This window comes from Jaculus jaculus, chromosome 11 (assembly GCF_020740685.1).
Source record: "Jaculus jaculus isolate mJacJac1 chromosome 11, mJacJac1.mat.Y.cur, whole genome shotgun sequence".
NCBI classification, from domain to species: Eukaryota; Metazoa; Chordata; class Mammalia; order Rodentia; family Dipodidae; genus Jaculus; species Jaculus jaculus.
Window position 1 is genome coordinate 86641344 of NC_059112.1, and position 17204 is coordinate 86658547.

A 17204-nucleotide genomic window follows, 5' to 3' on the forward strand; every position below is an offset into this window, starting at 1 on the left:
ATAGCTGGGTTTGGTTCCCCAGTACCCACGTAAAGACATACATACAAAGAGGCACATGAATCTGAAGTTCATATTCAGTGACACACCTTCTCTCTCTTTGTCTGCCTCTTTCAATCTGACATTCTTTCTTCTCAAAGAAATAAAAATATATTTAAAAATAAACTAAGGAGACAAATTATTAAGGACTTCAATAATGATTTTTTTTTCTGGCCAGATCTGGGGAAAGAGGAATAATTAATTATATTGTACCTGTAAGAATGTAAACTGGTTCAGCCACCATGGAAATCAGTACTGATGTTATGTTCCTCAAAAACTAAATAAAAAGCTGGGGCTGGAGAGATGGCTCAGTGGGTAAAGGTACTTGCTTTCGGAGCCTGTTGGCCATGTTCAATTCCCCAGCCATGCATGTAAAGCTGGAAGGGCATTTGCTTAAAGCAGCAAGATTTCCTGGCAAGCAAGCACACTTGTGTGTACACAGACACACACACACACACACACACACACACACACACACACACACACAAATAAATAAACCTAAGAGTAGCAACTACCACATTACCCATGTGTGCCACTCCTGGATAAATACCCAGTGGAATATGTACATGAATGGCTATTCCTGTGCTGTTCAGAACAGCCAAGTCATGTAACCAAACCTAGATGGCTATCAACAAGTGAATGGATCAAGGGATCAAGAAAACATGGCATATATGCAACGTGTAATATAGCTGTAAAGAAAATGTTACACCCTTTCCCATAAACTCATGCTATATATGCAGATATGGTATGAAAGCAGAAGGAATCAGGACTATGGAAGAAGGAAGAAGGGTGCCAGTGAAAGGGGGAAAGGGTAGGAGAGGGTTGCAGGAGGGATAATGAATTATTGAATCATAATTCATGCTACAAATTATTCATGCCATGGTTGAAGTATATAAATTCAAAATTATCTCCATTTGGAAACAAATGCATCTATAAAAAAATGGTAACTTTCCCACAGGTCTGGAATGTCCTGTAGCTCAGAATCCTCTGGGTTCTGGTAAAATACATATATTTTATTCATTTACTTATGTTTCTATCTGTCATCTATTTATTTGAGAGAGAGAGAAGCAGATAGAGAGAGTGAGACAGAGACAGAGAGAGAATGGGAGTGCCAGGGCTTCAAGCCACTGCAGATGAACTCCAGACACCTGTGTCACCTTGTACCTCTGGCTTACATGGGCACTAGGGAATTGAATCTGGGTCCTTACGCTTTGCAGGTAAGCACTTTAAAAGCTAAACTATCTCTCCAGCCCCATTTTACAGTTCTTGACATGTAGAGAACTGGCCATATTCTCTGAGTTCATGTTCATACTGCATTTTGCATGGACACAGGTCTACCTTCAAATAGACACTTTTTACTAGGACAGGTTAGGAATCCATACTATGTCAGTATAACCTAATTGTAACCTAACTAGTCACATTAGCAGTAGCTTGTTTGTAAATAAAAGTATGTCCTAAGATACTAAGTAGTAGGACTTTTGAATATGAATATATATATATCTATATATATATATATCTATCTTTATATATAGATATATGAATGAGAGGGGGAGGGAGAGAGAGACAAACAAAGAGACAGAAAAAAATAAACAAAAAAAAATTAAAAAGGGATGGAGAGATGGCTTAGTGGTTAAGCGCTTGCCTGTGAAGCTTAAGGACCCCGGTTAGAGGCTCAGTTCCCCAGGACCCACATTAGCCAGATGCACAAGGGGGCACACGTGTCTGGAATTCATTTGCAGTGGCTGGAAGCCCTGGCAAGCCCATTGTCTCTCTCTCTCTCACTCTTACTCTCTACCTCTTTCTCTCTCTGTCTGCCACTCTCAAATAAATAAATAAAAATAAACAAAAAAATTAAAATAAAAAGAAAAAGACAGAAAGACTGAGAGACAGAATCAAAGAATCAGACAAACAGAGAAAGAGCAGGGGTTTTGGTAATATGGGAGAATGGGCAAGCCAGTGCTTTTTGCCAATGCCAATAAACTCCATATACAAGTAGCACTTTGTGCATCTGGTTTTATGTGGCTATTGGGGAATTGAACCCAGGCCTTCAAGGTTTGGCAACAAGTGCTTTAACATTGAGCATTCTGTCCAGTCCCAAGCATATGAATTTTTGAGAGAGACCATTCTAGCTATAGTACTCTATCTTGGGAAAGTTTCTAAATGAGGGAATAAAAACAGTATGATCATATTCTGAGTGACTTTTCCTAGTGAGATGTAAGCAAGTGTCTTCACCTCAGAGAGGATACAGATAGCATGCCAAATAAATGATTCCATTCAAGTCTAGTTAAGTGAAGCATTCAGTTCACTGGGCTTACTCATAGGAGCTTGGTGACTCAAAGGCAGCTGCATCAGCAGAAAGCCCATCCCAGCATTGGTGACTCACAAGTACTGAATCCCTGGAGCTCTCTCCACACCTTTCAGGCAGCTCCATCAGAGAGTGCCCACTTATCGCAATTGCTCACTACTTGTATAACCTTTGGAAGGACATTGTGAGTCTTATAACTTTCATGAGCTTCCTTACCCTTCTAAGTTATGAGTTTTCTTATGCTCCTCTTGCCTCTCTTTAAGAGAGAATGTTTGTTTGGAGAAAATAGATACATTACAGTGGGTCATATGCACTTTATAGAAAGTCTTAAAAAGTGAAATATTGGTTGGGACTGGACAGACTTTCTGACAAATTTGTTTTAGGTTGTCAGGCAAGAGAAGATAAGAGGAACAACAAGCAGACTTTGATAAATTGTTAGTGCAGGTAGGTACCAACACCAGTTGGTGGATTCATGGTCTTAACTAGATTATTCATGAGCAACCAGAGAGGTCAGCATTGTTAGGGAGTGAAAAGTATAACCTGTCATGGACTTGTTTCATATATCTGGAATTATCATACAGTCCTCAACTGTTTAGCTTCAGACCTTTCCAGTTGCATGGTTCTGATTTAACTTCATTGGTTAATATTTACAAAAGTTGTTTAGCTATAGGATAGCTCTAAAATAATAAAATAAATCTTAAATTTACTACTTGGTTGCAAGATTGTTAGTATGGATTTCTTTGCATATCTCTTCAGAAAAAAACATTATAAATCTATAAATGATTCTTTATCAACTCTTCATTGTCTTTTTTATCAGTTATCTGTCAATCATCTATCTACCAATCACTACTAGCTACATATATTCAGTCCCAATCCTTGTGAACCCTATACAAATTTATATTGTAAAGAAAGAAGTTTATAGGAAGCTGATAATATTAGTACCAATAACATTGATTTAGATAGAAATATAATCTCATCTCTTATGCATCCAACACCATGGCCACACCTGAAAGTATAAAATGAACTAGCTAGAATATCTGATTCCTTTCAACTTTTTAAACATGTGTGTGTCTGCATGTGTGTATAAGTGTGCACATTTGTGTGTGGGTATATGTGTGGTTGATACTAGGTGTCTTTCTCAATTGTCCCTCCCCCTACTTTATACTGTGAGTCAGGGTTAATCATTCTTAGGCAGAGAGTTCACGGATTTAGCAAGTCTAGCTAACCAGCTTCCTCCAGGGAACCCCTGGACCCAGTTCTGAGAGCTGGTATTATATGCTCCCACTATGTGGCGTGTCCTTTTTGTGGGTCCTGGAGATCTGAACTATGTTGCTCATTGCTCAGTGAGAGTTTTATCCACTAAGCCATGTCTCCAGCCCCATGTCAACTGTCTTCATGCTGAGGTTCTGAATCTACATGCTTTCAGTTAATGGACAATACATAAATCCATGTGAGCTTTCTGTCCCAAAATATATCTTCTTATTGTTTCAGCATCATAATGTGTAAAACACCATGAACACTTGCCTCAGCTCTTCTGGGTAACCATGTTTATCAAAAACATTACAGTCATGGTCTAGGGAGAAGGCTTAAAGGCTAAAGGTACTTGTGTGCATAACCTGTTGGCACGGGTTCAATTTCCCAGTGCACATGTAAAGCCAGATCATAAAACATGGTACATACATCTGTCATCCATTTTCAGTGACAGGAAGTCCTGGCATGTGCATAAATGCATGCATACACACAAATGATTGGATAAAATATTATAAAAAGCAAAACATTATAGTCTAACACCTTTAATATACAATGTGTAGAAGATAATTCAAATGGGGCTTATGTAGTCAAGATATCTACACATATCCATATTTCAGGGGTAGAAGCCATGGAGAAGGTAAAAAAAAAATCTACTTTGCTAAGATATCACTTTGAGAGTACATATAATGTCAAAAATTATACAATTCTACTTGCTATAATTTATAAATATCCTGGGAATAGTAATTTTATCAGAAGAATGAAGCCCAAGAAGCAAAAGAACCTTAAAACAATTTAGAGATCTTTTAGATCTTTAAAGAAAATCCAATAAGCACTTGGAAAAAAAAAAAAGCAGTGAAGAGTTTCTTTTCTGTTTTGCCATAGGGTCCAAGTTTTCTCTCTGAGGCCATTTTTCCTGTGCATGCAACAAAAACTGAGGAAATGGATCCTTTCTTCAACCTTCATGAAGCCATTACCAAGGTAGGGGAGGAATATGAACTTATTAGCAGGGTGGGAGACAATGTTTTTTGTTTGTTTGTTTGTTTTCGAGTATATAGGGGAAAAAAGTAACAAACTGAGAGAAATTTATAGTTTCATTTATAAAATATATTAGGAAGAATGATATATATTCTATTTATTTTCTTCTTTAAAAATGTATTCTATTTTATTTTTGACATATTTGTGTGTGTGTGTGTGTGTGTGTGTGTGTGTGTGTGCATGTTGGTAAACCTGTGATCACACTTGGGCATGCAGGTAAGTGTGCACCTTTGTGCACATGGTCGTAGAGGACAGAGGTCAGTGCCAGGTGTTTCTCCTCAGTCACTCTCTACTTGGAGCATATGAGTTCAGCTAGGCTAGCTAGCCAGGGACCTGCAGAGATTCTGAGTTTACTGCCTTAAGGCTGGGATTATAGACACCAATCATCACACCTGAAAGGCACATCAACATTGAGGACCCAAACTCAAGTCCTCATGTTTGTGTGGCAAACACTTTACACCAGCCCCTTCCTACTGTTTTTCTAAGTGATAAAGATGAGCAATTTTCAGGAAAGAAGCAAAGTCATTCATCAATCTGTAAGTGGTGATTTATATGAAAAAAGTTCTTAATATAGGATTTACTTTTATTCCCTTAATCTGAAATTAGCTTTTTATTATGTTCTTAACTGCATTCTCTACTTTAGAATATCACAAAGCAAAATCACTTTGAGCTTCACTGTCTAAGTTTAACTTCAATATTGATTTGTTGGTTTGTAGTATATTTTATGTCTCTAAAAAGATCTTGTTTTATAAGAAAATATAATATTATTTGTGATAAGACTAGTTTTTACTGCATGGTTTTAGCTATAAGTGTATTTATGTAAAGAAAAGTAAGTTTTCAAGTATAAAGCAAATAAATTTAATGTTCCTGGTGTCACATTATATCATGTGAATTTTTACACTTGCCAATTATTTATCTAACCTGTCAAAACCTGCCTTTTGGGGATAGATTTTGTAAAGTGTATTGGCATTTCAGTTCCATTAAAGTAATCCATATTTATATATGCTTATTTGAACAATTTAATCATTTTTAAATCTTAGTGAATTTTTACATGCTATTTTTATTTTTCCTTAAAAAAAAGACGAAGTGTGGTGAGATGAAATAAGCTCAGTGAGTGGCAAATAAAATGAGCACAGAATTCAGAATAGGGTCTTTCTGTCCCTGACATTTAAGAGTGTATTAATTTTTTTCCTGAGCTTTAACAGTAAGAGGAATTTGAGTTGTTTTTTAATTAAAATTATTTCAAGTTGAAAATATTTGTCATTTTTCCTTGCTAACCTACCTCAGTCCCTTTAGTTTTTGATACTTCCATTCTTATCCATTAGTACTTAGATATAGCAAAACAAAAGCTGCCTCCAAGTACTTCCTTGGTATTTAATATATTTGCTATTTCCGAATACTTAGCAAAATACACATATAGAATGATAGATAAAAAGTAGATAGGTGATATATATATGCATATATATATATTAAAATGGTCATCTGAATATTATAAATTTTATATTTATTTACTTAATTTTAAACAAAGAATTGGAGGATTATAATGTAATTTAATCATAATAAATTTTCTATTTTTTCTGCCTTCTGTTGATCAGAAAAAGCAAACCCTTTTTTGGAATGGTCAATTGGATACCATGTTGACACTAGATATTTACTCAGATGATAGTGAATATTGGAGGAAATCCCCAGCCAGAGAAAATGTGCTTGTGGAGGGAAAACATGCACACTGATGAACACTCAGTACTTAGTACTGGCCACTCATAAGTACTCTAATTCCTGAGAACACTTGGAAGAAGTGAGTGAGGAAGGGAGTGTCATTGGAGTAGTCTGAATACTTGAAGGACTTCAGTGTGAACCAGTTAGGAAAATAGACCATTTTTAAAAAACATACCCAATTTTTCATGTATGTTCTGTATGGGTTTTTGAATATATTTGTTGTGTAAACAAATATCTTATTAGTTCCTTATATGGATATCGGGAAGAATTCTATACCTTGTGAAGAACTGTATCCATGTAACTGAAGAAACAAGAGTTCTGTAAAAATGTTTGTTATAATGTATCCTGTGTTAATTTTCCTTGTGTAATCATCACAAATATCCTATTCATGTTGAAGATGTAGGCCAAGGAAAGAAATCATGCTTCTTCTTTTCAGTTTTTTTTCCCCTCAAAAGCAGAAATGGGAAGTTATATGAAGAAGAATTTGTAGTATTTGACTTGATTTTAATGTCAAGTTTATGACCAGAAACAATGGAAAAACATCTATAGTGTTAGTTTGAATGAATGTTCTCCAAGAGATTAGCCAGTTTATTAAAGCTTGTAATCCAGATCTCCATCTTCCTGGAGGGAGGAGGGGTGTGACAGTAAGCAGACCCTAAAGACATGATAGGAACATTTTCCTCTACAAATTCAACATGTAGGTCATGAAAATAAAAATTGCTAATGCTCAAACCCATTAAAAAGTTCATTTGTAATGTATATACATTTTTATTTTGATTGTATATTAATATACTGCAAAACATTTCTATCTACTTTCTATAATATATAAATATAAATCAAATTAATTGATGCATTAGAATGTGTTAGGTCTAAGCAGCTAAAATATAAAATGTCAACATTGATACCATAGGAATATTTTGTTGGAATGAAAGGAAGAGTGGTCAGAGTAATGTATCCTATACCATGCATATTTCACGTGAGTTTATAGAAATGAGACTTTACTGAATACAAGGAGGTACAAATTATAATTAATTATCAAAGATGGTATAAAACACAAAGAATACTATATAAATTACTCATGATTAGCATTGACATTAAATACTATTACTTAATATGAATAGCAAATATTTTAATACTAATATCAAGGCATTTTCATAGTAGATAGAATTGAAATTTTGAAAGTACATTTCTTATTTCTGCCAATGAAAGTTTAGTTTAATAAAAATGCACAGCACTATCATATGTTATATTACTTAACTAATGGATATAATGATATGTTAATATATGTGGCACTCTATTACCCTTTCCAAGTGAGTAATTACTCACATTTGAGATCTTTGCTAGAGACAAGTATGATTTTATGTTATATTAAGTTATAATTGCAGAATAATATAGTTTACCATTTATAATGATAGATTTGACATTGTACATAAGCACATTCCGAGTGAGTAGGGCATTTAGTCAAACCCATGAATGAAGCAGTGAGATATATGATTCAGTGCTCAGGCACTGTTACCTATCACTAGTCAGGCATCGATTTATATTAATATATTGGGTTTAGCTTTTCATTTCATCAGTAACATTAGTCACAATCCACATGCTCAATGACCATGGATGTTGATGACTAAAGTATATGATGTCACAAAATAGAGTAAAATTTCTGCATTATTGATGATTCAAGAGATGTTTCAATGTGAAATTTCTCAAAAATCATGATCAATTTATAGCATTTGAGCCAAGTATTTAGACTTTTGATTATTTTCCTTCTCACCAATGGCAAATCTTCAGATATTTGTTTTCAGTCAGGCATTTCACATTGCTTATGATCCATTTCTTATTCTACTAATGGATGGTATGTCCTGTTTGGTTTAATATTTGTTTTTAGATTCAATGAATTGTGTTAGCATTTTCTAAAATCATATCTCTTATACTGATGTAATTAATATTAACTAGACATATAATTGTTAACTTAAATTTGCATTTAAGCAAAATGAAACAAAGACTACCTACGTGTAGACTAAACTCAAATGTGACTACATTACTCTTAGAGCACCGAGGAAAGATACAGTTACAGTATTTTGTTGATAGTATCCTCACTTGACAATCACATGTGTTCCATGTTGTGTATTGAAATCTCATAGGAATAGTTTCTTCACTGAATCAAAAATTCCTAAATATAGAAACATGAAACCAGCAGAAGACCAATTCCACTCAAACTATCACAAAAAATATCATTAGGCTGTTTTACCAACTCATTAAAAATAGTCCCTTTTTTGATTTTTTTATTGACAACTTCCATAATTGTAGAGAATAACCCATGGAAATTCCCTCCCTCCCACCACTTTCCCCTTTGAAACTCCACTCTTCATTTTACCCTTTCCCTCTCAATCAGTCTCTCTTTTATTTTGATGTCATGATCTTTTCCTCCTATTATGATGGTCTTATGTCGGTAGTGTTTTGCACTGTGAGATCATGGATAGATATCCAGGCTATTTTGTATCTGCAGGAACACATTGTAAGGAATCCTATCCTTCCTTTGGCTCTTACATTCTTTCTGCCACCTCTTCTGCAATGGACCCTGAGCCTTGGAAGATGTGATAGAGATATTTTAGTGCTGAGCACTCCTCTGTCACTTCTCAGCACCGTGGTGCCTTCTGAGTCATCCCAAGCTCACTACCATTTGAAAAGAGAAGCTTCTCTAACCAAAAGTGAGAGTATCATTAATATATGGGTATGAACATTAACAGAAGTGATTACCAGGTAGCATAGTGTGTACATTTAGTCAGGTACCAGCAGACATTACACCCCTAGGTCTCCCATGGAACTGCGTGCAACATAGCTTTTTCCAGCTTTCTGTTAGATGGTAATAGATGGTAAGAACCTATTGCTGAAGACTCCACATACTTGGGCTGCAAGATCACTAAGAAATCCTGCTGGAGCTGATCTGAAATCCTCCTCCATGTAGACTATCTGACAGAAAGCAGAAAAAGTCATTTTTGTGTGATTAATATGAGATATATAATATTAGAAAGTATAGGCTTTTAGAAATAACATTCTTTAAATGAACTGTATCTTTCTTTTACCAATAATTGTTTCTAGCTATAACCTTTTATTAAAATTTTTTTGGATGCTACAAGATCATAGGAAATTACTGGTGGTATTATGATATTTATTCCCATAAACATATGCAGGAAGTGTCTAAATAAGACTGTTTCAGAGTAAGGCAATATTTGTGGAAAACCTAGAAATCAATATTATCAATTCTTAGAGTTGGCATTCTAGAAATATTTGATTTTAGTCTACAAATATAAATTTGAACTTAATTGTATAGTAATTCAAAAAGGTTAAAAGTGGTATTTTTAGTTATAAAAAACATGTCATTAATTATAGCTTTTATCCATTTCGCTTAAGGATAATTATATGGATTGTCAGCTATTTTTTGAATGAAATGACTATAACTACACTGACCTTTAAAAACATTAATCATACTTGCAACATACATTATTTTATGTTCATGAGGTTGAAAACATAAATCCGAAATGATTTTACAATGTCTCATTTAAAAAACGTGTGTGTGTGTCATTTTGTTTTTCTAATACTGTTAAGATTCTTGGAACATAGTAATTGAAAATATGACACTATACTAATTTTATAACTTCAGCATACAAAGGCAGATTGACGTAGAAATATTTAGTTTCTCTTGTGATACCAGTCTAAGCCATTGCATTGAAAAACAGTATGTCAACGTTATTTAAAGAAAAAAAAAATAGAGAAGAGAGCAAGTTGACTTTTTCACCCTTTTGGAGACAGAGTCTTAATGCATATGTCAGATTTGCCTGGGATCCACAATTTTCTTTTCCCTCAGCTTCCTGAGTGTGTGTGTGTGGGGGGGGGGGGACGGGGTGGTTACTGCCATTTGCTACTACCAAGTAACTAGTTTCTATTTCTAATTTTTTGTTGTTGTTTAATGTTTCCAAGATGTGGTGCATTTATAAAGCTAGTAAAATTTCCATTATAGTTTATTTTTTTTAATCAGTAGAAAACCCAGCTATGATGCTAATCTGAATCATAAATGTGAATATTCTACAAATGCCATTAATATTGATATAAATTGTTTGTACAAAATATAAAGGTGCTATATATTCTATTTAGAAAAGCAAGCTTCAGGGTGTTTTTTAGTCCTCTGAATGTATATTTCTGAAGTTATTCTGAAGCTGTGCATTTAATGCTTTCATTTCAAAAAATTGCAATTTTCCCTACTATATTAAATTATTGGAACTAGATGCAAAATGTCTCTGTGGACTTTTATACACTATGTCTTCATGATGAGCTAAACCAGAAAATATCCCCAATATGTATTTTCATTGTACAGATAGTAAGTTGTAATAAAACATGTTGGTTGGAGCTCCTCATGAGAATCATAGTATATTAAAACCAACCCCTTATGCTTTGAAGTAGAAATACATAGGTGTGCATTTTCTTCATAAATGTATAATTACACTCAATATCTTCATTTACTGAAATTGGAGATTGCATTGTGACTATATTTTCTCTTGTCCAGAGAGGTTTAGTTTATTGTTTTTCATTAAACTGCACAAACATTATAGTTTTTAAAGGAATGTTTTATGATAAGTTTTTCTTTTCTATTTTTAGGACTCAAAGATGATTATTATATAATATCAAATTATCAAAATTTGATTTTCTTTTTAGATAGTAGTTAAACATCTCAATAAGTTTTTTGTTCAATTCTACTGTACAATAAAATTTATTATTGCATATTCACATAGATAGTAACAAGGTCTTTACTGAGTGTACCTTTTATTCATTGAAATATGCATAAAGAGTAGCTTTAACACAGTTCTGTAACAGAAGACTAATGTACTAGTAGTATCAATCACATTAAGAAGTTAGGGATGGAGAAATGGCTTACTGGTTAAAAGCACTTCCACACAATAAGAAGTAATATGATATTAGATAAATGTGACTATAATAATGTGTCAATTTTTAAGATGAAAAATGTATTTCAACAACTATTCACATATAATTTAGGTAGTAGTCCCATTCAATAAAAATAATGTTTTCATGGTAATGAATTTTTGTACTCTAAATGTCTTCCTTTTACCAATCTTTTAAGAAATGAATGAAAGTGAATGTTTATTTCTGTATTTCTCACTCACTGTGAAAAAGATTTTTTTTCTGTTTTTTTTTTTGTTAACTTTTTATTTATTTTATTTGAGAAAGACAGAGAAAGAGGCAGATAGAGAGAGAGAGAATGGGCGCGCCAGGGCCTCCAGCCACTGCAAATGAACTCCAGACGCATGCGCCCCCTTATGCATCTGGCTAACGTGGGTCCTGGGGAATCGAGCCTCGAACCGGGGTCCTTAGGCTCCACAGGCAAGCACTTAACTGCTAAATTATTTCTCCAGCCCCCTGTTTTATTATTTATCTATTTGGAAGGAGAAAGACAGACATAGAAAAGAAGGAGGATGGGTGTGCCAAGCTTTCTTGCTGCTGAAAACAAATTCCATATGTATGCCCTACTTTGTACAACTGGCTTTAAGTGGGTACTGGAGAATCAAACCCCAGTTATTAGGCTTTGTAGGCAAGCACCTTAACTGCTGATCCTTCTCTCCAGCCCAGATTTTGTCTTTATTATTTATTTATTATTATTTATTTATTTTATTTAGTACAAACTTTGTATAGATACATCATGTGTTAGTACCATCTTTTCCCTCCTCCCTGCCCTCATTCCCATGGGCCCTCCTCAGTAGGGTTACTGATATACCCATGGGGTTGTGATTTATATGTTGTCAGAGCAGCAGTAAACTATTGGGTGGAGGCAATGCCTTTGGGTGTTAAGGTCCCAACCTTGTAGCTCTTACAATCTTTCTGCCACCTCTTCTTCAAAAATTCTGAGCCTTGATGGCTGTGTTTTAAGCCTACTTCCATGATCGGCTGTTAGGTTTTTTTGTTTGTTTGTTTGTTTGTTTTGTTGTGTTTTTAAGTTTGTTTTTGATGTAGGGTTTCACTCTAGCTCAGGCTGACTTAGAATTCACTATGTAGTGTCAGTGTCTGGGTGGCCTTGAACTCATGAGGATCCTCTTAACTGCCTCCGGATTGCTGGGTGGGATTAAAAGCATGCACCACCATTCTTGGATAATGCAATTTTTAAAGTCTTGTAGAAGGAAAATCAGAATAGATAAGGCATGAGAGATTAGGAAAATGTAGCTAGGTCAAATGTCTTTCAGAATGTGCTATTGAAGCCAACCTTCTGTATTACAAAAAAAAGATTTAACAGCTCCAGGCACTATCTACTTATTAAAAAAAAAAATCTAATATAATACAACATATCAGAAGAGTCTGAGAAGTGTTTTGGAATCTGCAATAACAGACTTTTATCTTGATAGTTGGTGTCCTGCAGACAGCTCCCCCTGCCCCCATGGGTGTTAAAATAAAAGGTGGTCTCATGTGCAAATATACACAAACTCCTCTTGTGCTATGGGATCATGGTGTAGATTTTCAGTATGATCATTTTCAATATCATTTCCATAGTGGAGTTGTTACTGCAATCACCTGTCACTTTCTCTCTTGTTCCTAGGAAACCCCCTCACACATATATCAAGAGATTGTATATCTCTATCAGTTTAGTGCTCCTGATGTCCTCACGTCAGCAAAATCTACATTTATTTTTTTTCTAATTAAAAGAAATATTTTAAAAAATATTTTATTTATTTATTTATTAGAGAGAGAGAGGAAGAAACAGAAATAAAAGGGAGAATGGGCACGCCAGGGCCTCCAGCCACTGCAAAAGGAACTACAGATGCATATGACCCCTCATTTATCTGGCTTATGTGGGTCCTGGGGAATCCAACGAGCATTCATAGGCTTCACAGGCAAATGACTTAACTGCTAAGCCATTTCCCCACCCACGAAAAATTTATTTATTTATTTATTCATTTATTTGACAGAGACAAAGAGGATGATAAAGAATAGATACACCAGTACCTCTAGCCGTGACAAACAAACTCCAGATTCATATGCCACTTTGTTTATATGAATTTATGAAGAGACTGAGGAATTAAACCCAGGTCCTTCAGCTTTGCAGTCAAGCACTTTAATGACTGAGCCATCACTCCATCCCCAAGATTAATATATCATACTGAAATTATTTTATTTTATTTTTTTGGCTGGACTGCTTTACTAAAACTTATTCCTTTGTAGTCTAACCTGCTATTGGTATTATTTGGAAAACATTCACAATTCAGGTTTCTGTTAGCATGTAGCATAATTATAATTTAAATGGTTAAAAAATACATAGATTGATAGATAGGTAGGTAGATAGACAGATAGATAGATAGATAATTGATAGATAGATAATAGATAGATAAATGATAGAGTGAACTGGTGACCTGGGAACTTCTTACTTTTATATATATAACTGTTGCAAAATGGCATGCATTACTGAGTAGCTACAGTGTTGGAAGACATCCTCAAATCAACTAGCACAACAAATGCCTACAAAGTTGGAAGAGCTGGTACAAAAGCAGTGCTAAGCAACAGAGGTCTTAAGCACTTTGGGTGGACTGAGAAATTCATTGTACTCCAGAGCTTTGCTGAACACTGAAGAATTTACTCCAGTTCACACCACCAACAACATCATCAACAACAGAAACAACAACCAACCCTGTTCCTCTGTTCTTACCCCTCCTTACAGACCAGAACCTAATCACCATCGCTCTGGGACAGTCATTCTGTATATATAAGCTTACACCACCACTTAAAATTGATTGGTTGTGACAGATGAGTAAAAAACTATTTGCTACCCTGGATCTAAAAATGCTTACCAGTTGCAACCTTCTACTTCTATGGAGGTAGATGAACCTTAGAAAATTCGATAAATCACTGTTTGAAAAAGCCTCCCTAATCTCAAGAGTTCTCTAAGCCTTGTTATTAACCAGAGGAACTGGTAACTGTTTAAGGATAATAAATTTTACCCAAAATATCAAAATTCTCTTAAAGATTCAACACATATTAAGGCACAGAATCTACCTACTCTCAAACATTAACATGATTGTTAGTGTTACAAACACTGGGAGCGTAACACTGTGTGGGGTTAGCAGCGGGGAAACATGTGACTAGGCACAGTAGGGGATATATATATATATATAATTTCTTTACATGACTATTACTATTTTTATGAGTGAGAGTAATGGGTTTCATTATGACATAATCATATATTTTCAATTATATTTGTCTCCAATCTGTCCTTCTCCCTAGACTTTGTATTTATAGTTTTGTTTCCATAAGATGGCTTATTGTGTCAGTTAGCAGTGTGAATTGCATCGAGTATAGATTCTCTAGATTCTGATTCTAAGATACAAGTGCTTGAGCCTTTTATATACCTATATATTACAAATAAATATATTTTTTTTTCTCCTCGTGGGCTGGGAAGATGGCTTGATGATTAAAGGGCTTGCTTTCAAACTCTGCCACCCTGAGTCATTTCCCAAGCAACCCACATTGAGTCAGATACAAAAAGTTGTCACAAGTGTCTGATATTTATTTGCATCATCAGGATGTCCTTTCATTTCTACACACACATGTGCACATACCACTTGCAAATAGTTATTTTTATAATTTACTTTTAAAATAAATGGCATAATTATGTGTGAGAAACCTATACAAATTAAAAAAGATATTACCTGGGGAATTTCAATAAATATAACCATCTGGGCATATTGATCTTTTACATTGTTATTTCTCAATGGCATTCATTTAGGGCTAGTACTTTACTATAGTGGAGCACTTGTCTGATATGTGTAAAACTTTTTGTTTGATCCTCAGCCAGGAAAAGAAAGGAGCCAAACAAATATGTTTGGGAAGGATAAATTTTCACTAGGTCATTGTGCACCACTTATACTGCCTTACAGTTGTATGTTTTTGAGTGAACAGGTCACAGTTTCTGGACTGAGTTTCCTTTTCATGTCCATGAGTTTCACTAATAAGTCATGTTATTTTTTTTAATTTTTTTTATTTATTTATTTGAGAGTGACAGACACAGAGAGAAAGACAGATAGAGGGAGAGAGAGAGAGAGGATGGGCGCGCCAGGGCTTCCAGCCTTTGCAAACGAACTCCAGACGCGTGCGCCCCCTTGTGCATCTGGCTAACATGGGACCTGGGGAACCGAGCCTCAGACTGGGGTCCTTAGCCTTCACAGGCAAGCACTTAACCGCTAAGCCATCTCTCCAGCCCATAAGTCATGTTATTAATAACTTGTTACAAGAATGAATTTCCACCTTCTTAGAAGACATCTTTATTGTCAGGCATACTTTCCCTTTTCCACCCACAGCATAGAGACTGTGTTTGCATTAACTCATGCAGTTGTGAATCACATTGGGTAACAAGAGTCATCGCCCTGTGAAGGCTATCTAGAAAACAGCTGGGAACTGGGACTATTGAACAACTACTTCTCCTGTCTGCACTGGCTTTACTGTCAAACTGGCTTTAGCTCCCAGTTAACTTTCTTTAAACATGTTACCCTTAAATATGAGCTATGTTTTCAATTGCAGCACACAGCACCCACTTTGCTTATTTTGTAAGTGATAAACTGAATTGTTTTCTGATCACCTTGACTGTCTTTTCTCTTAAAATAAAATTTCACTTGGGTATTTCAAGTACTTTCCACTGGCGATCTCAGTTAGCACATCTTCTCTAGTATTTGTGATTGGCTGAAAGTCCTTTGGTTTGGAAGAGTGAGATTAAGGAAGATCAAGTTTTTATTGTGTGCTGACATATATGCCAGAAAGTCTATAGCAAAGATCTACAAACGTACAGAAACCAGAGTGAATGGGAATCTTAGAGAGCAAAGGTGTTCCAGAATAGAAAGAAAAAAAAAAAAAAAAAGATCTGATGTTAGATAGCTTGAGAAAATAATATAATACTCTAACAAAGGAATGAGTAATTTAGTAAAATGTGTATTTTAAATTTATTTTATGTTTTATTTTTATCTTTTTTTGAGACAGAATCTTATGTATTCTCTGCTGTCCTTTAACTACATATGTAGCTGAGGATGGTCTTGAATTTTTAATCTTGATATTACAGATGCATAAACTATGCCCAATTTATATAGCACTAGGTATCAAACACAGAGCTCCATGTATGCTTGGGAAGCACTGTGGCAATTGAGCTGTATTCCCAGCCCCACAGTATGTATATTACAGAAATTTCCTGGGTCACATTTCATTTTCCCTAGGTGCAGAAGAGAAACAATTGATGCATTATCATAAAAATGATTAAAATATAATTGAAAAATGAGACATCCACAAAAGATGTTGACAAATTATTAACATCTTAATTTTGAAAAAAAAAATTCAGTGTTTTTTTCCTGCCACTACAATTCAAATGAGGAGAAAGGGACCAATAGTTGGTTGTACACATGTTCCCATCTTATTTTCATATTAGTCCTATAACAAAAATGTAGCTCTGTTTTTCAGAGAGATGTTTCTCCCCCCTCCTCCATCACCCATGACAGCATGTTTTTTGAGCCCAATATTGTGCAAACATTGTTTTGGTAACAACAACCACTATAAAGTCATGGATGCAACACCACTTCATGTCAGGAAGACAATGTTCCATAGTTGTTCTTTCTGTTCTCTGGCTTTCTTTACACCACACTCATCAGCCATGTCCCAGAGCCTTATATCATGTGATAGAGATGTCTCATTGAGTTCTGAACATGCAACAGTTACTTATTTTCAACACTGATATGTATTTAGTTTCCTAAGTAGTCTTCACAAACTGCATAAAGATGATTCTCTGATCAAAGGTGAGATCATCACTCGCCTATAGGCATAAACATGC

General features: G+C 34.9%; 1 protein-coding gene across 3 annotated transcripts in view; it reads left to right on the forward strand.

Moving 5' to 3' along the window:
* Window positions 1-17204, forward strand: part of Naaladl2 (N-acetylated alpha-linked acidic dipeptidase like 2) — a 1016062-nt gene that overhangs the window by 824564 nt on the left and 174294 nt on the right. For all 3 annotated transcript variants that reach the window (XM_045130167.1, XM_045130166.1, XM_004652077.2), the window contains one exon: window positions 4475-4570. In XM_045130167.1, coding sequence (XP_044986102.1) covers window positions 4475-4570 — 96 coding nt within the window. The remainder of the gene's footprint in view (window positions 1-4474; window positions 4571-17204) is intronic.